The sequence below is a fragment of the Staurois parvus genome, unplaced genomic scaffold (assembly GCF_062004578.1).
Source record: "Staurois parvus isolate SC_StPar_1 unplaced genomic scaffold, SC_StPar_1.0 ptg000423l, whole genome shotgun sequence".
Taxonomy (NCBI): Eukaryota; Metazoa; Chordata; class Amphibia; order Anura; family Ranidae; genus Staurois; species Staurois parvus.
In genome coordinates this window covers 3,779,019-3,805,545 of record NW_028318219.1, presented here as the reverse complement: position 1 = coordinate 3,805,545, position 26,527 = coordinate 3,779,019, and the positions used below count along the sequence as shown (strand labels likewise).

The 26,527-nt window shown below is 40.8% G+C and overlaps 1 protein-coding gene across 2 annotated transcripts in view; it reads left to right on the top strand.

Annotated features, from left to right (window-relative positions):
• POU2F2 (POU class 2 homeobox 2) overlaps positions 1 to 26,527 on the top strand; it is a 185,095-nt gene that overhangs the window by 23,711 nt on the left and 134,857 nt on the right. Inside the window, exon 2 of one of the 2 annotated variants that reach the window (XM_089687331.1) lies at positions 20,858 to 20,877. The exons of the other annotated variant lie outside the window; for it this stretch is intronic. Within the exon in view, the coding sequence (XP_089543457.1) occupies positions 20,858 to 20,877 (20 nt within the window). The remainder of the gene's footprint in view (positions 1 to 20,857; positions 20,878 to 26,527) is intronic. 2 annotated transcript variants of the gene reach the window in all.

The window sequence follows — 26,527 nt, the reverse complement described above, 5'->3', positions numbered from 1 at the left end:
CTCTTCTGAAGAGAGAATAAATTCAGTTTCCAAGTCCAAGTATACCACATCCACCGCCACCCCTCTATTAAAAGTTTTGCTCGCCTCCTCATAAAAAGAAATCAGATTTGTTTGACAACTTCTGTCTTTCATAAATCCATGCTGTCTGCTGCTTAAAATATTATTTTCCAGCAAGAACTCATCTATGTGGTCTTTTATTAAACTCTCCATTATCTTCCCAACTATAGAAGTTAAACTAACAGGTCTATAATTACTTGGTAAAGATTTTGACCCCTTTTTAAATATTGGCACCACATTGGCCTTACGCCAATCCAGTGGTACTATGCCAGTCATTAAAGAGTCTCTAAAAATTAGAAACGATGGCTTTGAAATGACAGAGCTCAATTCTTTAAGGACCCGTGGGTGTATGCCATCTGGTCCAGGTGCTTTATTCACCTTTTATTCTCTCTAAATATTTTTGTATATCAATTGTGAGCCAATGTGGATCATCTGGAGCTTTCAATACCATGCCCATTATGGACAAGAGCTCCCTCATGCTCCTTTCTATACACAGAGCTGAAGAAGGTATTTAATAAACTTGCCTTTTCTTTGTCCCCAGTCACCCACGCTAGATTATTTTGTAAAGGGGCAACATGCTCGGACTGGACCTTTTTACTATTAATATATTTGAAGAATTTTCTTGTGGTGGTCCTGCTATCTTTTGCAATATGTCGTTCGTTTTCAATTTTTGCGGCCTTTATTTCCTTTTTGCATATTCTGTTATATTCTTTGTAATGTTTAAACGATGATAGCGTTCCTTCATTTTTTTATTTAATAAAAGCTCTTTTCTTATTACCTATGGCTTTTTTAACTTCGGCCGTAAGCCACATAGGTTAGATTTTTAGGCTTTTAAGCTTTTTGCCCATGGGAATATATATTGCAGTGTGTTCACATACAGTCTTTTTGTAGAACTCCCATTTCTGTGTTGTGTTCATCGATGCCAATATTCCCTCTCAGTCTAAGTCTTGGAGAGCAGCTCTCAGCCTTGGAAATTTAGCTCTCTTAAAATTGAGCATTTTTATTTTTCCCATATGTGCTTGCTGTTTACAGCGAACAATAAATTAAATCATGTTATGGTCACTGCTACCCAGATGTTCTTTTATATGGACATTTGTAATAAGCTCTGCATGGTTTGAGATTACCAGGTCCAGCAGAGCATCATTCCTAGTTGGGGTCTCTATGAACTGTACCATAAAATTGGCCTGTAGTAGGTTTAAAAATGTTTGCCCTTTAACTGTTCCTGCAGTACCATTACTCCAGTCAATTTCCGGGTAGTTAAAATCCCCCATTATTATCACTGTCCCAGCCCTTGCAGCCCTTTCGATCTGTGCAAGGAGCTGAGTCTCCACCTCCTCATTAACAGTGGGAGGCCTATAACAAACTCCAGTGATTACCTTTGTAGTACGCACCCCCATGTGCAGTTCCACCCATAATACTTCAGCTTCATCACACTCTCCATCAACTAGGTCCTCTTCCCACTCGCTCTGAGATCACTCAAGTCAAGTCAGATCTTCTTATCCAACATCAGTACTTGACTTCGCAAATGCTCCTATGGCTGAATATGCACAAATTCGCCCAGGCACGCTCCAGAATATTGTGGAAAGCATTCCCAGAAGAGTGGAAGCTGTTATAACTGCAAAAGGGGGCAACTCCGTATTTAATGTTCTTGTGGTCTAATATCTGTGCTCTGATTGGATTACATGAAATTAGGTCATGACAAAATTTCTAGCACATTGTGTGTCGGAAAGGTCCTGCCTCCACAGGAGCACGGCAAAAAAATAGGGGCAAAGGGTCCCCCTCCATATAATAAAACTAGCAACGGATACTACAAAGTGTCTGCTGTTAGTTTTATTATAGGGAGGGGTACACAATTTTTTTGTTGGCGGGAAGCTGTGCAGCTTCCATTGTGGTCAGTGTATTAGATATGTATTGGTTAGTTTTACTACGTTTACTCTATTACATCAATAATGACCTTATGTTTGAACCATCTTTAGCCAATTTGGGCAGCTTTATAACCAGTTAAGGAATAACTTTCTGTGGAAATTTATTGATACTCTAACCTTTGGGTACTTAGTTTGGTTTTTGAAGATCATCATATCCCCTACTGTTCACCCTTTTCCCCTTGTATGGGACATGGTTGGATTGGGTGTTGGGTTGGCTGTATGCAAAAACAAAAACCTGCTACCTCCTCTTTTATCTTGAAGAAGCAGATTTAAAGTTTTTGTTCGAAAAATTAACAATCAATATATGTGTTGGGTTATTCATTTACAGTTTAATAAATATAGACTGTAACATTTTTATTTTGTTTGTTGTTGCTAAATTCCTGGCGATCCTGCCAGTTGCCACGCCAAGTATGGAAGCATATCCATTCTGACATGGTCAACTTGCATCCCAGGGATCATTGCTAGGAGTTACAGGACAACAACGTATCTGTATGTCTCGTAACCAGTTTTGAAGCCATGCTTCCTACCGAACACTGCTGTGTGGATTGACAGAAGGGGACATTGACAGAAGGGGACATGACTTTTCAGCAGTTGCCCTCGTCAAACTTGGTGTGAGTCTTCCTCACAGTCAATGCGTTCGCCAATGGAAAGTTGTTACTAGGGTAAACAATTGTGTTTTTCACGTTTTTCACATTTTTCAGGTGCTCCTGTTAAAGTCTAATGAGTCCAAAAATGCTTGAAGCTTGAAGTTCAAAAAAAGCTCATCTACTTTTTAGGGCTACAGACTTTGAGCTTCAAGCAACACTACGCTCAGGTCTGAACAGGTACAATTGAAAACCATGGTATTCTGGATGCTGTGCGTTTCCGAGCTTCGAGCTACATAATGCTCAGCCCCCCATGAGTAAGATGGAGCTGTGTGAGGCTGTATGGTCACTTGAACTCCAAATAAAACTTCAAGGGTTCATTCACATGACCATGAAAAAAATGTACAATAGTTTTTCATTTACGGATATGGACGCAGCTGCACTGTTTTCAATGAAGACATTCACACAGGGGCATAAACATGCATTGCATTCAGACCCATAACCAAATCTCAAAACTTGTATCTGAGGACATACATATACACCTATGCTAGATGCAGGTATTGAAAAAAAACAAACCAATTTTTTGGACAATTTTATGCAAGGATTTACTGATCATTATGCGCTAAAAAAAAAAATCATGCGCAATGAGATCAGTAAAATTTTAAGGTCCATGTGAATGTACCCTAAATAATGTAAATAACCTTTATTTTTTTTAAACCATAAAATGTGCTTAGATTAACAACATATTATTTGCCGTATACATTGTGTTTTCTTTGTACTGTATTCACAAACACCTTAATATCTAAAAAATGAGTTGAGAAGTGGTCTCATCTCTCCGCAAAGATTGAATGATAATTGAATGTCTGATATAAACCAGTAGATACAACTTATATTTGCTGAATGGGAGGTTATGAGTCAGGTGGAGGTTATTGTCCTTTAAAATGCATAAAGATAAAGAGAACTCTGTAATGGCACACAATATTGTGAACAGAGATAAAAGTCTGTGGATTTTTAAAGAATTTTCTCTTGTTATTGATAACCTCAGATTTTTGCTACCTTTAAAATCCCATGTGTTGTATGGCTTGCTTGCAGTATATTATATTGTTATAGTTCAAGGCCTGTGAAAGCTGCATAAACAACCATCCACTTAACATCAGGGAAAAAACATTCACTGCCAATTGTAGAAATGATTCTTTTCAGTAACGGCGGTAAACGTTGAGCGACCATGGATTGTCTCCTTTTTTTCCCACTTGTTTTGGCATTGCACACAATGTTTGGATTGTTCTCTGTGGACAAAAGATAACATTGATCAAAATGAAGAAATTTTTTCATGCATTATGAAAAAAAAGTTCCCTTTTTTAGACTAAATGGGAATGACTTTAGTGTCAAGGCTGTTTGTGTTTGATCTATACTGAGGTCTCGTAAAAAGCCATGAGAGGCTTATACATTGTCATACATAATGAAAATATGTCGTTCTAAACACAATGTTAAAAAAAATGATTAGACCGTCACATTTTCAAATATAATATGTTACTTGTATTGGTGGAGGTGCAGTTTGCTATGGAATCTGACCTTACAGAGCAGCCTGGCAATAGAAACTTTTTTTTATTTGTCATTAAGAAAGTGAATGGTTGGTAATTTTCCTAATGGGAAGGGAGGCAGCTGCTTATTCTGCATTCTGACCTGCACCCTCTTTGTGATTGTTTATATAGTGTATGTGTGTATATATATATTTCAAACATTTTAAAGGGAGTCTATAAGGGGTCTCTCAGAGCAACCCGCATGCTATCATGATCTGTGTGGAATTATTTTATCTATTCCACATAATGTTGGGTCATCTGCAAAAATGTCAGTATTACTCTTTATATCATACACCAAATTCTTAAAGCTAAAAAACCAGTGCTCACCTCTTCTCTATGGGACTCTGGGTGGGCCGTCGGTGTCTTCACTGACAGTGCAGGACTGACAGTCTTGCTTTGTACGTGATGATTTCAGAGCTGAAGTGCCAAAAAATACGAGGCTATGGAGGACTGGTTGCATGCACAGGGGAACCTGCAGAAACAAGACTATCATAAATATTTAAATATACAAATTACATTCAGATGAAATTCTTGGTAGGAAATGAACGTATGATTTCATGCTTCAAAGCAAAGTTGCTAACCATTTACCTCAGTGGTCAAAATATTTATGGTTCTTTTGTTTGTTATACTTCAGGTACATTCTTGCTTTAGAAAAGCTTGTCATAGCTACCAATATGTGCCACAATTGGCTGTCCATTTGGATTAAGTTTTTGAGTCACATGCTTTTTAACCAAGTAAAATGTCATCTTTTCTATTTGGGCACATTGAATTGTATAGGATCCTGTATAGGGAGCAAGACCGGTAATAAATAACCCTTAAGGTGCCATTATAAACTGCCTTAAAGCTTTCAGACTACACCCCCCCCCCCAAACACACACACAAACACAAAACCTCCGTCTGTCCCACCACATCATCCTTTAAAAAGGACCTTATACCTACCTTGCTTCACTGCTGTGTAAATCATAAATTAAGGTCTGGTGACAGCACCAGTAACTAAAAGGACTGAACTCTCTGTTCTATGGGGTTGACAAGAGGTGGGTTCAGCGGGTGGGCAGAGGTACAATAATTCAGAATAGACCTTTCCAATGAATCAAACCTTAATGTAGGCGTTGAGGAGACTGGTGACCCAACACAAAGAGTACAGGCAAGGGACTGGTCTTTCAGAGGAAGTCCAGGCATGCCATTACTTGAAAGGAAACATTACAGAAGAATTGCTGCATGGTAGAAAATCAGACAGACATCATGCACATTGGTAGGCCATTTCCTACACAAAAAATAAATAGATATGGACCTAAAAATAAGATTTGTGCTTACATAGATACATTCTTCTGGCTCCTGTTTATATCAGTGGACAGGTGGTTGTCTTTATGCCTTAATAGACATTAGACTTTTGCTGGATGTGTCCAAAAATGGTGACTTATCTCAATGCCCAACTTCACAAAGGGGGTTATTTTCCTACCTTATTACAGCATCAGATCCACTGGATAGATGGAGTGGCCCCTAAGTTTACAGCACCATTTTGTGACCCTGATTGTCATTACAAGAAGGTCTGTAATGGTTAGTAATGGAAAAACAGGTTTATGGCTCCTAATGGTCATTATTAGTGTTCCATAGTCTTATTTACATTTTATGACCTGAAGTGCTTGGCACTACTTGCTTTTGATTGTTTAGCATATGTCCCATTCATTAACACATATATTAAGCATGCCTTTTGCATGGGCATGACATTTATTTTGTCATTTGTTATACAGGGTGTACAAGGGTAGATCGTTGTTCAGGTTTAACAATGTTTTGACAAATAGCACTGTGATATATTCTCATCACTTTTTATTTTTTTCATTTATCTTATTAATTTACATAGTCCTGATGTAGAACACAAAACCATTCGCATCAATTTCTGTGCTTTACAGTGTAATGTCCCTGTCACAGGCTCCCACAGGGATATTTTTGGAAGCCAATGTGTTTTTGAATTTTGGGAAGAGACAAAAATTACCTATAAGGGGCACCTATTGTTGAGGTTTCACCTCTTTTAACCCTTCATAATAAATCAGAATCAAATTAAGGATCAAAGGTACTTATGTTGTACTACACTTTTTTGTTATTTTTAAAAGTTAATATAAACAATACAGTTACAAAAAACATTGCTGAGCGGATTACATTTTGCTCATTTATTCTTCAGGATCCTGGTGACTCGTGGTGTGGTGTGGTAGGGGTGCATCCTTTGCCTAAATAGTTTGCACCAAAAGACAGCCATCTTTTTCATTTGAAAGTTGGGAGGTATGCGGATACTTGTTGAAATCCTACATCTCAGTTCTTTTAGGGATCATGGCACCAATCTAGCTTCAAGAAGTCACAGATCCTGATGCCAAGGCAACATGCTGGTTGATATGATATGCACAGTAGGGAAGGAAGTATGAGCCCTGGAGATTTACCATCAGAAACAAGTCAGCAATGACAGCATTCACACCCTGATGTCTTCCCCTTTAAGGACCCAAATAACATGCTCAGCCACTGCAGAAAAAAACTGCTAAAACAGTTCAGACACCAGATGAAATTTTTAGGCCGTTGGCTGCTTTGCTCCTTTGATTTGCCCTGATCTGATGTTACATTTTTTCTACATCCTGTTTATTAAAGCACCTTACAGAGCTGAGAGGAACTGTAGTCAATGCTTGCTTGTGAATCGACTGCTCATTGTGGTTGTTTGGATCACTATATGTCTTCTGATGTTGAGTTTGAGCCCGGACTGGATACAGTTTGTCTTGCGGCTTGTCAGTGCTGGGGTTTTTATCTCAGCCATTGAACTGCTGGTTGGCCATGGCTGGTGAAGATAACCGGTGCCCTTTAATAAAAATTGGCAAACGAATACAGGGGATTTATGGTTTCATGCGATGCTATGCCACGGAAATTTGTTTAAAGGTCATATTTAGCCCATGGCAAAGCAAAAACATCAGCCAAATGACTACACTGACTGTTTGCTTTAGCTACATTGGTAGTTGCAATTAGATGCTGGCTGTCACCCATAATTGGTTGCAGTTACAGAGATGAATACAAATTGTAAGTGTAGCTGGAAATTGAATGTGTTGTACGTTGATAGATTTTGTAGACTATTTTTTTTTTTTATTGGTGCATTATACCAAGCTTCAGGGACTAGAGACGTCTTGCGCAGTTCATACAATCAACTTTATTGTTCCATTTTTGTCACAATGACAGATTATGAGGAATAGCTGTTATTGTCTCGCCAAGAGTAGCTCATGGAAAAGTTTGCATGATGAAAGTGTTCCTGGTTTCACAGTGATGACTAGTCTCATAGAGATTTTGTTTCAGTTGCTTTAAAATACATGGAGATGTTTTTATCTTTCGTATGTAAAATTGGAGCTCTCTGAAATTATCAGCATATCTCTTTATAAAGTGAGATGATTAAACTGCATGTTCACAGTCTGATTGGGCCTACCTAACACCTCGGCTCAGTTGTCCATAGCGGTGGACAGGTGTTAACATTAAATGTAGGTGTCTAACACCCATATACTGCTGAGTTCAATTCCTTTGCATAACTGAAATAAAAATAGACTTTATGTAAAACAGTTATCAGCAGAGAAGCTCTAAGGACCATCCTGTGGCCACAGATAAGAGAGAACAATCTTTTACAAAAGGTTTAATCATCATTTGGTGGGGAAAGAGCTAGACCACATAATAAATGTTGACTGGCTATATCCAATATTGGTTAAAGCTAAACAAAGAACAGTATGAACTTCTAAGACTACCTTTAAGACTTTTTCCTTTTTTTTTTTTTTTCTCGCCATGTGAGCTGGTCGGCCATCCAAAAATAATGTATGGAACACTTGAAAATGATGCCTCACATAGCCTGAGAACATCTAGTATAGTCATACATGCATCATATCAGATTTTCAAGTTGATCAAGTCTATACCCCCTATATTTAATGAGGGACAATGCTGGTATAGGATGCATTATCAGTGAACTAGAGACCCAGAATTTGATAAAGGCTTATGCGCGTACATAATCATCAAGACTTTTCTGTGACAGTCCCTGTGTGGATCAGTTCTAAGTACTGTAGCAATAACATTAGGGACAGTACCGTTATAACTGTCTGCCAATCAACTTGGAATTGCAGACATGCAATTCGGCCATTCATTCTTCCATGCTGTACTGCTTTGACCAACCACAACCATTCTGTCTTTAGACATTTAATGGGTTAATTCACTCACAGCTTATTTTTTTTTTTTGTATTTATTGCATACTAGATAAGGTATTCCACCTAATGATTTCTTATATCTCTCTGGGATTGCTGGTGCTGAGTGCTTTGCACTTGGGTTTCTAGCTTTGAACTCCAGCTGCAGCCTTGGTAAAGGGTTTCCAATTTCTCTCTTGGATATTTGATTTATTTTACAATATGGAAAAAAGAGTAGGAGTTTTGGGACATCCAAAGATGGGCAGTAATACCCAAAGCTTCAAGGGGGCAGAAATGAAACAATGAACTATGATGAGACAATCTCACTTCCTATGACCTGGCTGTCCAGCCTCAATCTGTAATTGGAATAAAGCTTTTGAGTGTACTGACCTTCTGAGGTAGTGTGGTTAAAAGGGATCTTAATGATACTATTTAAAGTGTTTTTATATCTGTTTGATAAGTGCAAAAAAACCTGTTGACCTTGCCAGAAATCTTGACAGCTGATAACTTCCTGTGCTCTCCGCAGCATCCGCATCTAAGAACTGGTAAGCTGCAATACCTTATGTTTTTGTTTATGGGTTTAGATACACTTTAAAACAGGGGTCTTCTTTAAGCAAATTGTTATATTTTTCAGGCCTAAAGTTTAACGGTATATGAAAAAATTGTCAATGAAATGCCAAACAATAGATACATACCATAGTCATTATTCTAACACCCAATTAAAAAAGTTACATACCCACAAACACTGAGCAGAGGTGTAGATAGGCAGGCATGCTTTGGGTCTTTAAAAAAGAATGACCTGATCCCTTGGCAGCAAGCTGTGTTTGCCCCAGGGTGAATGTAACTGAACTGACACTACAAGTATAGTATGATGTATCCTGTGTGCTCGTCAGATTAGACGGTTACTGGAACTCTGCACTATTGTATTTTAGAATATTCTTTTACGATTTTAACACTGAGGCCCTGTATGCTGTGACACACCTTGCATGATTCAACAACTCCCACTTTTGCCACAGTTCAACAATTGTATGCAAGTGGTTTGTAGAACTTTAAAACACACCTATCCACTGGAAAGAACTGAGTTAAGGGGTCACTCCATGTAATCTTATTTTTTTTTTTTTCTGGGAAATGCTGGAAAAATGCTGACCCATTATGGTGGCTGCATGCAGGCTACTTTAAACTGAATTCATTAACAGATCAACATTTCCTCCTCCTGATTAGGTTGGATGGAAAACTCAGTCGCTTTAGGATATCATCTGTCTTGTATATGCCCTTGTCATAGTATGAACGTTGGCCTCATGACTTCCAAGTATGGTGCCGAACCTTCTAAATAACCTTCTAAATTTACAGATATGGCAAAATGCAGGGCAAAATGAAAGAATCTAATTAAGCCTAAACCAGCTTGCAGGAGGATGAGCTTTCCTAATCTAAAGCAAATTGGTAGATGAGGTGACCTGACCTTAATGTGGATTGGTAGGTGGGGTGATAGGTGTAGTGACCTTGTCTTAATTTGGACAGGTAGGTTGTAGTGACCTGATCTTAATGCTCAGAATATTCCCCCCCCCCCCCCCCGCCTGTACCCCCTCCCCTGATTTCTCCATGAACATCAATAGTACTGTCAGACCCTGCCAGGGTGCTAGGTGTAATTCTGGACTCTGTCCTGTCCTTTCAGCCCCAAGTCCAATCACTGTCTGGTAAACTTCACCTCCATGACATCTCATAACATAACATAAGTGTTTGTTCACCAATGTCAGAAGTCTGCCAAGCAAAATAGTTGAGTTGGAAGCTTTGGTGCATGAAGAGAACTATGATTTAATTGGTATTGCTGAATCTTGGCATCATTCTTCACATGGCTGGGCCATTAATACTCCTGGCTATGTTTCCTTTCAGAGCGACAGGGTAAAAAGGAAAGGTGATGGTGTATGTATGTGAGAAGTAATCTCAGAGTGAACGTGAAAGAGGACCTAGTTGATGGAGAGTGCGATGAGGCTGAAGAATTATGGGTGGTATTGCACCTTGGGGTATGTACTACAAAAGTAAACATTGGAGTTTGTTATAGGCCACTCAGTGTTAATGAGGAGGTGGAGACTCAGCTCCTTGCACAGATTGAAAGGGCTGCAAGGGCTGGGACAGTGATAATAATGGGGGATTTTAACTACCCAGAAATTGACTGGAGTAATGGTACTGCAGGAACAGTTAAAGGACAAAAATTTATAAACCTGCTACAGGCCAATTTTATGGTACAGTTTATAGAGGCCCCCAACTAGGAATGATGCTCTGCTGGACCTGGCAATTTTAAACCATGCAGAGGTTATTACTAATGTCCATATAAAAGAACATCTGGGTAGCAGTGATCATAACATGATTTAACCTCTAGCCGACCGCAGATAGCCGAATGACGGCTTCACTGCAGCCGGCCAGTTCTGGGTGGACGTCATATGACGTCCTCACAGAACGGGCTCTCCTGCGCGCCCCCGGGGGTGAGCATCCGGCGATCTCCATGATCACTGTGTCCTACAGACACAGCTGATCACGTGATATGGTAAAAGGCCAATCACAGCGGCCTTTTACCACGTGATCAGCCATATCCAATGACACACTGATCATCGGGAAATGCAATTGCCGGTTATCGGCTGCCGAAAAGCAGCAGTTGTCAGAGGAGGGATCGGCACCGATCATCAGGGCACTGATGATTAGTGCCCTGGTGATCGGTGCCCAGCAGTGCCACCCACCAGTGCTGCTCACAAGTGCCCAGCAGTGCTGCCCACCTGTGCCCATCAGTGCCCAGCAGTGCCACCCACCTGTGCCCAGCAGTGCCACCCACCTGTGCCCACCAGTGCAGCCCAGCAGTACCATCCATCAGTGCTGCCCAGCAGTGCCACCCATCAATGCCCAGCAGTGCCTCCAGTGAGTACCAGCAGATCTGCCAGTCAGTGCCCAGCAGTGCCACCAGTCAGTGCCGTCAGTCAATGCCACCCATCAGTGCCCAGCAGTGTTGCCAGTCAGTGCCCAGCAGTGCTACCAGTCAGTGCCCAGCAGTGCCGCCAATGAGTGCCCATCATCACTGCCAGCTCATCAGTGCCGCCTATCCATGCCACCTCATCAGTGTCGCTTATCAGTGCTGCCCATCAGTGCCCATCAGTGCAGCCTCATCAACGCACATCAGTGAAGGAGAAAAATTACCTGTTTGCAAAATTTTATAATAGAAAACCTTTTTTTTCAAATATTTTGCTCTTTTTTTGTTTATAGCGCAAAAAATAAAACAGCCAGCAGCAAGTAAATACCACCAAAAGAAAGCTTTATTTGTGTGAAAAAATGATAAAAATTTCATATGGGTACAGTGTTGCTTGACCGCGCAATTGTCATTCAAAGTGCGACAGCGCTGAAAACTGAAAATTGGCCTGGTAAGGAAGGGGGTATAAGTGCCCGGTAGGCAAGTGGTTAATTTATTGTTCGCTGTAAACAACAAGCACATACAGGAAAAATAAAAATGCTCAACGTTAAGAAAGCTAATTTTCCAAAACTGACAACTGCTCTCCAAGACTTAGACTGGGAGGGAATATTGGCATCGATGAACACAACACAGAAAGGGGAATTCGTCAAAAAGAATGTATGTGAATACACTGCAAAATATATTCCCATGGGCAACAAGTTTAAAAGGCTAAAAATCAAACCTATATGGCTTACGACCAAAGCTATAAATAGTAAGAAAAGAGCTTTTATTAAATATAAAAATGAAGGAACGCTTTCATCATTTAAACATTACAAAGAATATATCAGAATATGTAAAAAGGAAATCAAGGTCGCAAAAAAGTGAAAACGAACGACAGATTGCAAAAGATAGCAGGACGAACCCTAAAAAAATTCTTCAAATATATTAATAGTAAAAAGGTCCGGTTCAAGCATGTAGGCCCTTTACAAAATAATCTAGAGTGGGTGACTGGGGACAAAAACAAGGCAAAATTATTAGCTGCTTCAGCTCCGCCTCATAGAAGAAATACTGCTACAGGGCGGCAGCTGTGAGCAAAATCACTTATTTACTGTATACGTGATTTTTAATTTCCGGGTAGGGGGTGCGGCCATGCACAGCCATGCAAAGCAGTGTGCTTACAGTGAAGTACAAATACAGAACATCATGTAAAACAGCACACAGTTAACCCTTTGATTGCCCCAGATGTTAACCCCTTCATGCCCAGTGCCATTAGTACAGTGTCAGTGCTTTTTATTAGCACTGATCACTGTATTGGTGTCACTGGGGATGTCAGTTACCCCCAGTGTCAGAATGCCCGCCGCAGTCCCATAGTCCATAAGTCGCTGATCGCTGCCATTACTAGTAAAAATTAATTTTTTTTTAAAAAAGCCTAGTATATATACCACCATTTGTAAACGCTATAACTTGCACGTAAACAAAATAATTTACAAATATTGGGATTTTTTTTAACAAAGACGTAGCAGAATACATTTTGGCCTAAATTTATGGTGAAATTTGATTGGACATGTTTAATAGCAAAAAGTCAAAAATATTGTTTTTTTCTCAAAATTGTTGGTCTTTTTTTTTTATAGCACCAAAAATAAAAACCACACAGCCGATCAAATACCAACAAAAGAAAGCTCTGTTTGTAGGAAAATAAGGACATAAATTTCAGTTGGGTGCAGTGTTGCAAGACTGCGCAATTATCAGTTAAAGTAACGCAGCGCTGCAACGCAAAAAATGGCCTGGTCAGGAAGGGGGGTAAATCCTCTGGAGGATTTTTCAGCTCTGTGTATACAAACGAGCATGGGGGAGCTCTTCTCCATAATTGGCATGGTATTGACACAGCCCCAGATGATCCACATTGGCTTACAACTGATATGGTCTGGAAATATTTAGACAGAATAAAGGTGAATAAAGCACCTAGACCGGATGGCATACACCCACGGGTCCTTAAAGAGTTGAGCTCTGTCATTTCAAAGCCATTGTTTCTCATTTTTATGGACTCTTTAATGATTGCATTGTACCACTGGATTGGCATAAGACCAATGTGGTGCCTAGATTTAAAAAGGGATCAAAATCTTACCAAGTAATTATAGACCTGTTAGTTTAACTTCTATAGTGGAGAGTTTAATAAAAGATCACATAGATGAGTTCTTGCTGGAAAATAATATTTTAAGCAACAGACAGCATGGATTCATGAAAGACAGAAGTTGTCAAAGAAATCAGATTTCTTTTTATGAGTAGGTAAGTAAAACCTTGGACAGAGGGGTGGTGGTGGACGTGGTATACTTGGAATGAGGGGTGGCAGTGGACGTGGTATACTTGGACAGAGGGGTGGCGGTGGATGTGGTATACTTGGAAAGAGGGGTGGTGGTGGACGTGGTTTACTTGGATTTTGCAAAAGCGTTTGATACAATTCCCCACACATAGCTAATGTGTAAGGTAAAGTCTACAGGCTTGGAAAATTCAGTTTGTAAATGGATAGAAAACTGGATAAAAAATTGTATTCAGAGAGTAGTGGTTAATGATTCATACTCTGAATGATCTAGGGTTATCAGTGGAGTACCCCAAGGTCCAGTGTTGGGACTCTTACTTTTTAATATATTTATAAATGATATAGGGTCTGGGATTATAAATACCGGTTCAGTCTTTGCAGAGGACACCAAGCTTTTCAGTGGAATAACGTCCTCACAGGATGTCTCCAATTTACAAGCTGACCTCAATGCTCTGTTTAATTGGGCAACTATGTGGCAAATGAGGTTTAATGTTGATAAATGTAAAGTTATGCACTTTGAGGCTAAGAATATGCATGCATCATACATACTAGGGGGGGGTACAACTGGGGGAATCAATGGTGGAGAAGGATCTAGGAGTTCTGGTAGATCACAAGCTTAATAATGGCATGCAATCCCAAGCTGCAGTTTCTAAAGTGAGCAAAATCCTCGTTTGTATTATAAGAGGTATAGACTCCAGAGAGAGAGAGAGAATACCCCTGTACAAATAATCAGTAAGACCTCATCTGGAATATGCAGTTCAGCTTTGGGCACCAATTCACAAAAAAAACATTGGGGAACTGGAGAAAGTGCAGAGCAGGGCAACTAAACTGATAAGAAGATGAGATTAAGGGGGGGGGGGGGATATGATTAACATGTATAAATACATCAGTGGTTCATATAGTGAACTCGGTGTACAGTTATTCACAGTGGACAAGGGAGGCACTCCTTATGTCTGGAGGAAAAGATTTAATCTCCAAATACAGAAAGGTTTCTTCACAGTAAGAGCCGTGAAAATGTGGAATAGACTCCCTCAAGAGTTGTTTCTGGCCAGCTCAGTGGATTGCTTTAAAAAAGGCCTGGAATATTTCCTAGATACACAAAATATAACTGGATACTAACATTTATACGTAAAGTTGATCCAGGGAATATCGGATTGCCTCTCGGGGGATCAGGAAGTATCAACTGTGGAGGATAGGATTATAACTTTTTTTTTTTTGATGGTGGTGGGGGGGGGGGGGGTGTTTGTGGTTGAACTAGATTGAGTTTTGTCCTTTTTTCAGCCAGACTAACTATGTAATTATGTAACTATCTCCAAAAATACACCCCTTTTTAACCAATTAAACCACTAAGCAATTCATTCACTCCCTTGTTACCTCATGCCTTGACTATTGCACCTTCTTTCTCATAGGCCTACCTGTCCGCAGGTTATCCGTCCTTCAACCTATCATGCATGCTGTTGCCAGACTTCTCCACCTTACCAACCGTTCAGTGTCATCCACCCCTCTATGCCGATTCCTCCACTGGCTTCTGATGGCCCAACAAAATTCAAAATACTCCTTTTTTTCTGAGCATTTCAGGTACTGGGAGAGAGATTTGGGCTATCTGCTCTCCACAGAGGACTGGGAGAAATCTTTTTATTCAATGTTCAAATTCAGTCCACCCTCCCAAACACGAGAAATTACAAAATATTATCTAGGTGGTATAGATGCCCTGCTGGACTGCATAGAATGTTGCCATCGCAACCTGACCACTGTTGGTGCTGTGGGCGCCTCAGGAACTATATTTCACATGTGGTGGTCTTCTCCCCAGATCAAGTCATTTTGGGAAGCTATTTTTAAACTGTGCCCCCCACATCACGGGTAGGACATACCAGGAACTACCAGAAGTGGCTATGAGCTGCTGGTTAAAAAGGGCCTACTATACTTCCTTTCTGCAGCATGAGCCCCAATACTCAGACACTTACATTCCCCAGAATGGGGGGGCGAACCTAACCTTATCATGAGTATGGAGGAACTCACCATGAACCTGCAGGAACGGTAACCCAAATTTGTGGAACTCTGGTATACCTGGATTGAGTTCTAGAGCTCTAACACACTCCGGTCTTTTTTGTGATATTCAAACCAAATTTGCGGATGGACAGCACTGGGACCCTCAGCCAGACAAGGACCTCCCCTTACTCCGCTCAGCTTACTTTTCTCCTGTCTTCTCTTTTATCTCTACACCTTCTCTTGTCCTTCTCTTATATTTTTTTTACCCCCCCCCCCCTCTCTTGGGTTGGTCCTCTTTTCTTTTTCTTCAACTTAGCTTATATTGATTTGCACCAGATTGTTGAATCCCAGAAATTCAAGCCTTCACCAGCTGTCCATTATTTTTGGTTATGATGATATGTCTATTAAATGCACACTATGTCCTTCCATAAGTGCAATTTGTATTTGTTACTGATTGCTCCTTCTCACCTTGCTTGTATTCATTTTGTGTAAACCTTGCAAAATGTCAAACTTTGTTCTTTATTTTAAAAAATTCAGAATACTAACAACCTACTGCAGCAATTTACAACTCTTACCCACGTTACATCACTAATATTGTCTCAATATATCACCAAACCAGCCTATCTTCTCCTCCCAAGACCTCCTGCTCTCTAGCTCCCTTGTCTCCCCCTCCCTTGTCTCCTCCTCCCATGCTTGTCTCCAGGACTTCTCCCATCCTCTGGAAAACTCTACCCCAATCTGTCTGGCTATCTTCTACTCTGTTCACTTTTAGGTGTTCCCTTGAATCTCATCTCTTCATTGAAGCCTGCCCTGCTTTTACTTAACAGCCGAAACCTATTAGATTGCAACCCTATTAGATTGTAAGCTCTCAGGAACAGGGTGCTCCTAACCATCCTGTATTGAATTTTATTGTTACTGTACTGTATCCTTTTACATTGTAAAGCACTGCACAAACTATTGCCGCTATATAAATCCTGTATAATAATAGTAATGTGGATTGATAGTCAAAATAACCTGATCTTTATGTGGATTGACAAGTGAAGTGACCTGAGGGGAGGGTTAAAACGGCAGTCAGTTTTTTTTCCATCTGTGTCTTATTAGGGAAGTTTCCCTTCAATTCCTGTCCTGTAGACTCAACAGGAAGTGGGAGAATAGCTTTTCAATTTGAAGGATATCACTTCTTGGACAGTTGTCATGGGAACAAGTGTCCTCATCGTAAAATATCCCTTCTGTTGCTGTTCAGGTGGCAACTCAATATTTTGGATTTACATCTATTTCATTCATGGTGACACTGGAGATCAGAAAATTAGAGAGAGTGAATCTTTTTAAAGAGGACACAGCAATAACAATTGCTAAAACTCTATCCAAATCTACAAAACATTTTTCATATAATTATGCTTTCATGTGGTTTAGTAGGTGGACTGTGAAGTAAAACAAGAAGAAGCGCATCAACCTTGCGCATTACCTCAGTAACCAAATTTATATAGTAAAAGAATGGTACTCACAAACAGCGAATAAAAACAGGCATGTAAGTCCTCCCAGGGACTTCAAAGGCAAGAGGCCAGCACGAATCCCATCATGGGGGTGGACACTCAGTACAGCTGACACGTTTCGAATGTCATGCCTTCTTCCTCTTCGTCAGCTCTGAGGAAGAAGGCATGACCTTCGAAACGCGTCAGCTGTACTGAGTGTCCACCCCCATGATGGAATTTGTGCTGGCCTTTTGCCTTTGAAGTCCCTGGGAGGACTTACATGCCTGTTTTTATTCGCTGTTTGTGAGTACCATTCTTTTACTAAATAAATTTGGTTACTGAGGTAATGCGCAAGGTTGGTGCGCTTCTTCTTGTTTTACTTCACAGTTCTGTTCGGGCTTCCCCAGCCTTGGTTTGGAGCTGCACGACCTTGTATGCCCCGGTGGTTGTTTTTTTGGGATTTGATCTACTCACCACCGGCCTGGGTCCCGGAGCGCAGGAGAAATTGCATTTAGTCCATTGGTAGGTGGACTGCCCTGATCCTAATATGGATTGGTAGGTGGAGTGACCTAACGAAAACATGAATTGGGGATTGACCTGATCTCAATATGGATTGTTAGATGGGGATGTCTGGCCTGATCTTAATCTGGATTGGGTGGTGGAATGACCTAATCCTATTCTGGCTTGGTAGGTGGAATTTTTCAATTTTTAATCTGGATTGGTAGATGGAGTGAATTGATCTCAATGTGGTTTGGTAGGCAGAATGATCTAACTTTAATATGGCTTGGTAGGTGGGATTACCTTTTTTTAATTTAGTTTGGTAGATAGAGTAACTTGATTTTAAAGTTGATTGATAGATGGAGTAACCTGATTTTAATCCCGATTGGTAGGTGTATTGACTTTATCATAATGTGGATTAACAGGCTGTATGTGGATGTTTTGACACATGTGAACTGAACTACCAGTCCATGATTCTTAGCCATGTACAAATAACCATAAAAAGACATTTTAGATACTCCATTAATAAGAACACTTTACATGACTCTTCCATATCGTTTTTCAATAACAGCCGTATGTTGATATTAGAAACCGGTGTAGAAGAAATGCTTTAGACAGAACAGTCATGCATAAAATTGATTGATTAGGTTGATTCACTAATAATTGTATTGTATTATATCAGTTGTATGAATCCACTAAACGAAGGTATCCTGTGACACAAAAATTGATCTTAGACTACAATGTACATCCATCTCCAGCCAGGCAAAATAATGTTGGCTACATGAACGACGATCTATCGATCGAAAAAAAATTGCGTTCGTGCACAATTAAAACTTGTTCTGTATACTCGTTGGCAAATAATGACCGACGTCTTCTTTGTATGGCTGCCTGTCTCACCCACACACCTCATCCCGCTGCCTGTATCCTCTGCTGCTCTGCTATATCTGTTGACATCTTTTCCTCCTCCTCCATGGTCCCTCCTTTGTTACCCAGGGGGGTTCCTCTGACCTGTGACCCCTCCTGAGCTCTCCATACTATAAATGACACGTTGTGTCCCAGGCTCGCAGCTTGTGTCCCTCTGCCAGACGCAGTGTGACGGACAGCTTCGCCCATCGCTCAAATTGCACAAGGGCAGGGAAGAGGAAAGGTGGGGGGAGGTTGAGCGAGACTGGAACCCCAGGGGAGGAATGAGGACAAGGTGGAGGGGAGAAGTCCCAAAGGAGGTGACAGGGGAGGGGGTAAAGGGGACAATGTAACTCCGGAGAAGTCAGCGCGTCCTTAGAGGAGGACGGTAAAAAAAAAAAAGGAGCAAAATGAATATAGCTTTGGAAGACGATGTGTGGATTAAACGTTAGGTGACAAATGTTTACAGTGATAGCTATCAAATTAAAAAGAGGAGCAAGGCGATAAAAAGAGGAGTGTATTTCAGGTTAAAGAGGCAGTTATTTTTACAAAGACAGCAGAATAAGGGAATCGGTTGTATTCAACGCAGATGATTTGGTGCAGATTTTAAGGGTTATGTTTGGGAATTAAAGCAGAACTTTACCCATAAAAACTTAGTAAAAATAATGTTCTTTAGCAAGGAACATGCATTCCACATTATTATTGATACTGCACTACCGAAATTAGTGTGTGCTGTAAATTGCCTCCAGCATTATTCCTGTTTCTTCTTGCTGGAGGATGCCATTTTGCTGAATCCCAGAGCCCCTGAGCAGCAGTAAATCTTTAGGATGCCTGCAGATCGGCCTCTACATTTTCAGCACAGATGCCTAAAAATAGAGCGCAACTGAGCATGTGCAGAGCAGGGTGAGAGTGTAATGCTGGATTTTAAACAGTATAGGCACTTATTTTTAATGCTTTTCATAGCTCTACCTGCAAAAGGGGCCAACCTGAAATGATCTAGCAGGACTTAATTTTCTGACTAAAATTCCACTTTAAAAGTTAGGGTTTAGCAGTTTATGTTTAGAGTTAGCTAGTAAGTGTTAAAGCAGAACTTTGGGTAAATATAACATCACCATTTATTGCATTTGTGCATTTCAAATACCTAAACATTTTACGTACAAATTGTATAAGTAATTTAGTCTTTCTTGGTGTCATCCTCCTGTCATTTCTTGTAAAGCAACCCTGAGACTGTTAGAAATAGGGACACACAAGCAGCCAATCAGGCTGTGTTGCATGCACATGTGGTAACAGGGAACATGCTGAAAGTAAAATGAGCCAGACCAATGACTTATCAGCATGTTGCTGCCTTTTCATTGTCCATTCAGCAAGCTGTGGTCAGGGAGCTGACACCACTGTATTCCTTAAAAAGTTGGAAAAGTGGTGTTACCCTCCCAACTATGCTGTCTGGAAGATGTTTATGAATTTACAGAAGTGACTTGACAGAATCACTTATCCTTTGGTAGGTAGGACATTCACATACAGTGTGTTTAATTGCTTGCCTGGACTTCAGAATTACAGGTAGGGTTAGGTCTTGACAGCGGCTGGAGTGAAGTTTAGGTTTAATGTTAAAATTTGCTTGCGGTTTAGGTGGAAGTCTAGGATTTAGGGTTAAAGATCAGAGGTAAGTTTTTGTATGAATGAGTTAGGAATACAGGTTTAAATCTATGGTTAGGGCTGACATGAATGGATCTATGTACTCTGTAAAGCACTGAAAAATATGTCCGTGATATAAGGTAAAAATGAACATAGCACAAATCACAAGGTATACCTATTATCTGTGTCTTTACCTTTGCTTCTTGACCATCAGGAATAGGGGGGACATATTTTTGGAAGCAATGCTTTGCGAACACTGCGTTTTCAGACAAACACTGTCAGCTGACAATGATCACCATCTGGGAACCAGTGATCCTGATCACAACAGAGCTACAGTGCATTACGAATGTGCACAATTACTTTCACATTCTCATATTTCTTCCCTGCGAGGACATGCTTGTGTGCATGCTTATGTTGGTGCTTGACATTGTCTTTGTGCACCTGATCTGGAGTATGCAGATATACAGACGTCATACATAGGCCATCTACTCATTAGCCATGGAAATATGCAATCCCTCTGAGAAGCTTTAACGTGAACTCACTGGACAAAGCAGTTGCTATGACAGATGGCCACTCACCCATGAACCTGCTTTAAATGAACCTGGAAGTACTCAGGACATCAGGGTTTAAGGTTAGAGTTACAGTGCTCTGAGTGGGCTGAACAGGAATCCATGGCTTCACAGTTGTAAAAAAAAATCTACTCCACCAATGATGGAAAGGAGGTTGCAGTGGTGCACTGGATGGATGAAGATTATCCCACCCTGGCAGTTAATTATGTGAGAGCTGCAAGGCTATCTGAAGGTGGTGAATGTATTTTCTATTTGGGGGCATGTCTGAACCCATTGGGACTGTAGGAAAATAAATTACAAGAATTGTAATAAGATATAAAAACACACAAGTAACAGGAGATGGTCAGTGACCATGGACATGTCTCAAGAGATGGCTAAACATCTGCAAATATGATATACAAGCTGTTGGAAACTGGGGCCATGTTGCATGAGAGCATCATAGCCTGGAGACCCATTATATGAGACTGATACAGGTTATGACTAATTATAAAAGATTAGAGGGAAAAACATAAAAAAAGAAAATGCATAGATATCACAGTAAATGGTTAAGATATTATGAAATAAATAAACCAAAGCATGTACCTACTAGGGGCCAGTCTAAAGATTTTGTTTTCTTTCTTGGCTCGAGTAAGTACTAGAACACAGACTACAATCTTCAAGGGCCCTGAGGTTTGCCACAAGTGCCAAAGTACAGCAGGTTGGGCTCCAGGATTCTAGGGCAGCCATTCTCAATCTTTTTAACATGGAGGAACCCCTGAAATAACTTTCCAGGTTCAGGAAACCCCTTCTAGAATTTACAATAACAAAAGATCAAAGTACATTAGTGTGATGATCACGTTTGTGGTTATTGGGAGGATTCCCTGCTTTACAGATAGTTAAAAAGATCATTGTTCCACAAGTGAAATAGTTTAACACCTCCTGTGCATGAGCGTGGTGGACTAGGGTCAATGCTCACATGTCCTCCTTTCAATCAAAAATCAGGGAATGATCAAGGCCTTGCTGCCCTCTAACATCTGGGGTAGTCAGACTAAGGGCTCGTTCACACTTCGCTGTTTTACCAAGGCTTGCCAAATGCCCCTATAGCGTTTGGCAAGCTTTGGCCCGGCGTTTTCGGAGCGGTTTTTAACGCTCGGCAAACGCCGCATGCGCAGTTTAGCGGTGTTTGCTAGGCGTTTGCCGAGCGTTAAAAATGCCCCACAAACGCCTATAATGCAGTTTGAATGGTGTTACCGCTCCGCAAACGCCTCGCAACCGCACCGCAAACGCCGGCCAGGCATTTGCGGAGCAGCACCATAGACTAGAATAGGAGGCTTCAACGCCTCCTGACTCGACCAGTGGCATCCGTTTTGCGGCTACACAACACGACGCAAACGCTCCCGTTAGAACAGCACCATGTGCTGTAATGTGCAGAATTGGCAGAGGCGTTTGGGAAGCGGTAAAAACGCTTCCCAAACGCCTCTCTGCCACCTGCTCACAACGCTAGTGTGAACGTAGCCTAACAGCTGCAAAAGAACAAACAACAGAGGGTGCACCAGCTTATTGCATTATCCCAAGGATACTTTAATGTATGTAAGTTAAAAACATACTTGCAAACAGTGCAGATTTACAGCATATCAAGCTACCCTCTCATGGCACAGTGGATAGTAGTTAAGGGGACCCAGGGTGATCCAACGACCAGGAGACGCCGTCTGGGATCCAAAAACCGGCGTACGCATTTTGAGGGTGAACCCTCTTCATCAGAGCCAAATGTATAGGAACTAAGCCTTGCCCCATATATACCTTATTAACCATGTCATGCGAACCACAGGATCCTGCCACCTCAAAAGGGGTGACCATGACTAGCTATGACGACAACAATTCAGGGCACAACCATAACAGACGGTGTATATATTAACCCCCTTATTCTGCACCACAAAGTTGTTCTGCTGGAGCACACAAACCTAAATCAAAGCCAAAGATCAATCTTCATAATGGTTGCTCATCTGAGAGGCAGAAGTTACTCACTGCTCAGGGAACCTCTTACAACCTCTGGTGGAATCCTAGTTGAAAAAGGCTGTTCTAGGGACTACAGAAACCCATAATATACTTTTCAAGGGTGCAAAAATGGAAAGAGTGCAATGTAGACATAGGCCAGTGAAGGGGCTAATTGTCAGAGTAGATCTACAACCTGTTGCCGTGAAAACAAAGTTCATCCAGGTGCAGATCTACTGTTGGCAGAACTTAGAAGCTGTTCAGAGTTATAGGAGGCGAATGGCAGTCAGACAAAAAAAAGATCTTTTGCTTAGGACTGTTGCATTGTGTTAGTCATTGTTAGAAGGAGACTATAGAGACTACACCATGCCTGAAAAAAGAAACCTTAGCTGTCTTTAAAGCTTGCATTTTTTTCAATCACTCATCCATTAAAATATATTTTTTAACGATTTCCCACAATAAGATCTTGTAGCCAAAAATGAGAGGTGATTCCAAATAACATAGAAAAAGACAAGCTTGTGGTTTGACGCTGGATGTTTTTCCTTTGCTGTGATAGTGACACCATAGGATAATGCACTCATGCAGCAAGCTGACTGGAAACCGAGAATTACACAGTGCTAATGGTCTTCTCGGTGATACACTGTATGAAAGGCTTAACTGATCAGCAGTACCTCAAAGCTAAACAGATGCAGTGCTTGCAGCATGTGGGTCTACCAGAAATACAGCCTATTACAGGGCATCCCTTGAGAAGCACTGTGCTAGGGGGGTGGGGGCATAGATCTTTTTCAGGCCAAATTAATTTATATCTGTTCGGCTAGTGGCCCCAGTAAAGGGATAATACAGATGTGTAGGTATAACAAGTCATCTTTATACATACCAAAAGCAATCTTCCCAAGTACCTATAGCAGTCAATCAGAAATCTTTTAAGAGCCAAGTGCGATAAAGCCAGAGCTGATTTTTGATTGGTTGCTTTGAGTTACATCATGAGGCCTCATTTATCAAAGTCTATGTGCTTCCTTGTAGCAACTGATCAGATTCAGACTTGCACCCAAAAATGACATTTAAAGAATGATTTGTAATTTTATTAGCAAAATGTGTTGGTCTTCCTTGTCCTTGTGTATCAGGGAAAGAATACCAAGAGCTGGCCACGCACATCACAATCTCTGTACCAAACTGTCATGCGAGGAGCTACTCTATAAGTACTGGGACGCCTGCCTTTACACACACATGAACTTTAATGGCATACCAGTCTTTGTCCGTAGGGTTCAATTTTGAATTGGCCCACCCTTTGCAGCTATAACAGCTTCACCCTTCTGGCAAGGCTATCCACAAGGTTTAGGAGGGTGTCTATGGGAAGGTTTGACCATTCTTCCAGAAGCACATTCGTGAGGTCAGGCACTGATGTCAAATGAGAAGGCCTGGCTACACAGTCTCCGCTCTAATTCATTCCAAAGGTGTTCTATTGGGTTGAGGTCAGGACTCTGTGCAGGCCAGTCAAGTTCCTCCACCCTAAACTGGCTCCTCCATGTCTTTATGGACCTTGCTTTGTGCACTGGTGTGCAGTCATGTTGGAACAGGAAGGGGCCATCCCCAAACTGTTCCCACAAAGTTGGGAGCATGAAATTGTCCAACACGTCTTGGTATGCTGATACCTTAAGAATTCCCTTCCCTGGAACTAAGGGACTAAGCCCAACCCCTGAAAAAAAAAAACCCACATCATAATCCCCCCTCCACCAAAGTTTACACTTGGCACAATGCAGTCAGGCAAGTACTGTTCTCCTGGTAACTGCCAAACCCAGACATGTCCATCAGATTTCCAGACAGAGAAACATGATTCGTAACTCCCGAGAACACATCTCCACTGCTCTAGAGTCAAGTGGCGGTGTGCTTTACACCACCACATCTAAAGCAGACTCTGCAGACAGTTGGCGACTTCTGCACACTGTGTGCTTCAGCATGCGCTGACCCTGCACAGTCATTTTACGTGGCCTACCACTTCATGGCTGAGTTGCTGATGTTCCCAGTTGCTTCCACTTTGTTATAATACCACTAACAGTTGACCGTGGAATATTTAATAGCAAGGAAATGTCACGGATGGACTTATTGCACAGGTGGCAATCTATCACGGTACCACGCTTGAATTCACTGAGATCCTGAGAGCAACCCATTCTTTAACAAATGTTTGTAGAAACAGTCTACATGCACAGGTGCTTGATTTTTTTATACCTGTAGCCATGGAAATCTAATGATTTGGAGGGGTGTCCTAATACTTTTGGCAATATAGTGTATCTAAGCAATTCATTCTATTCCTATCCAATCAGGTAGGCCATTGCACTACATGGTTCTTAAATATGAAGGAAATTGTACAATTAAATTGTAATGGTAGCCAAACCTGTTTTGATTTTGATAGATGCTCAATTCAATAAAAATGAACGATTTAGCAAATAATCGAATAGAAATAATTTCGCTTCCGGTCAATTTAGACTTGAATTAGATTGGATTCAGTCAAATTGAGACAACTGGTCAGGGTGGAAACTATGAATTGTGTTGCATTGACCAGAAGCACTGAGATGTTTTGTTCATGAATTTGATCCTATTGCAATCAATCAGATTGTGAGATAGCATGGTAAAAACAAAGGTGCCTTCAATAACTTATGAATCTACAACCTATCAATTGAAATCCATGTCCCCATGTGTGTCATATCGATTGAATACTTAAATCGATTATTCCTTTCTGGAGAGGTAGATTGGAAAAAAACTGATCATTTACCGAAGCATTTACCACCATAAGGTCTATGGTCATCTCTAGATAATCTGTGTTGCTTCATAGCATTCAGGTCAAATTCAAACTACCATTCCCTAGTGCAAGAATGAATCAGCTTGGTTGATGAGGAAGAAGCCAGATGGACTGAGACAGTTCTTCTCAACACCTGTTGCTCTTAAAATAGACTTATCCTCGAATGTTAACAAAAAGCAGAATTAACTGAATTGCTGGGATGGATTAAAAAAGGGTGACAGGTCAAAAAAAAATTCTTGGAGAAAATACTGCTGGATCCTTTCATTGCTGGCCACATATGATCTTTGCTGAAATCCAGATTGGATTTTAGCAGAGATCATGTGATCAAATGCTAAAGCCGGCCATAGATGGTTTGAATCTCAGCCGATTCAGCAGGGATGGCCAAGATTTGATCCATTTATGGGCAGGTTGATTGTACCAAAGTCAATCCATCGATCAACTTGGGTAAACCCAGCATGCTGGATTTCCAACATGCAATTATTGATGGAATGATGGGACTCCCCCATCAACACTGACTGTTGATGGGGGAGTTCCATCATCCCATCAATCATCTGAATGGTTGCAGGAAAGAAAATTGCATCATCTACGGTCTGCCTTAGGCTAGCCGTACACCTGTGCGCTGAATGAAAGAAATCTAACAGGTTCCTCTATCCATGATAAACAGGGCAGATTGTATTCTGACAGCCAGATCCATCAGCTGTCAGAATACCCAAACAGTGCCTGTCAATGACTGGAGACAGGTGTTATTTGGCCAGTAATTTACAACCCAGCTTCTTTGGCAAAAGTTGATTGTTTAAGCAATGTTTGTCAAGCTGACAGGAGTACCCATGGAAAGAATTTTGGTTGATTTGGCATGATTCATCCAATATTTGAACCATGTTTTGCAGCCTTTAGTCCTTCAGATATGTGGCCATTACCAAAAGGATTATGGAACAGTATCTGTTTCCAAAAGGTATTTCAGCTCTTGGTTTATTCTTTATTTACTGTATGTTCCCCATGTACCATTATTTTAACAAGTCTAGGTAATATGTAATATTGTAAAGCTTTTTACATAGAAAAAGAGTTGAAAATGTTTTTTTCTTGGAGAGAAATTTGAACACTTAAAACCGGCAGA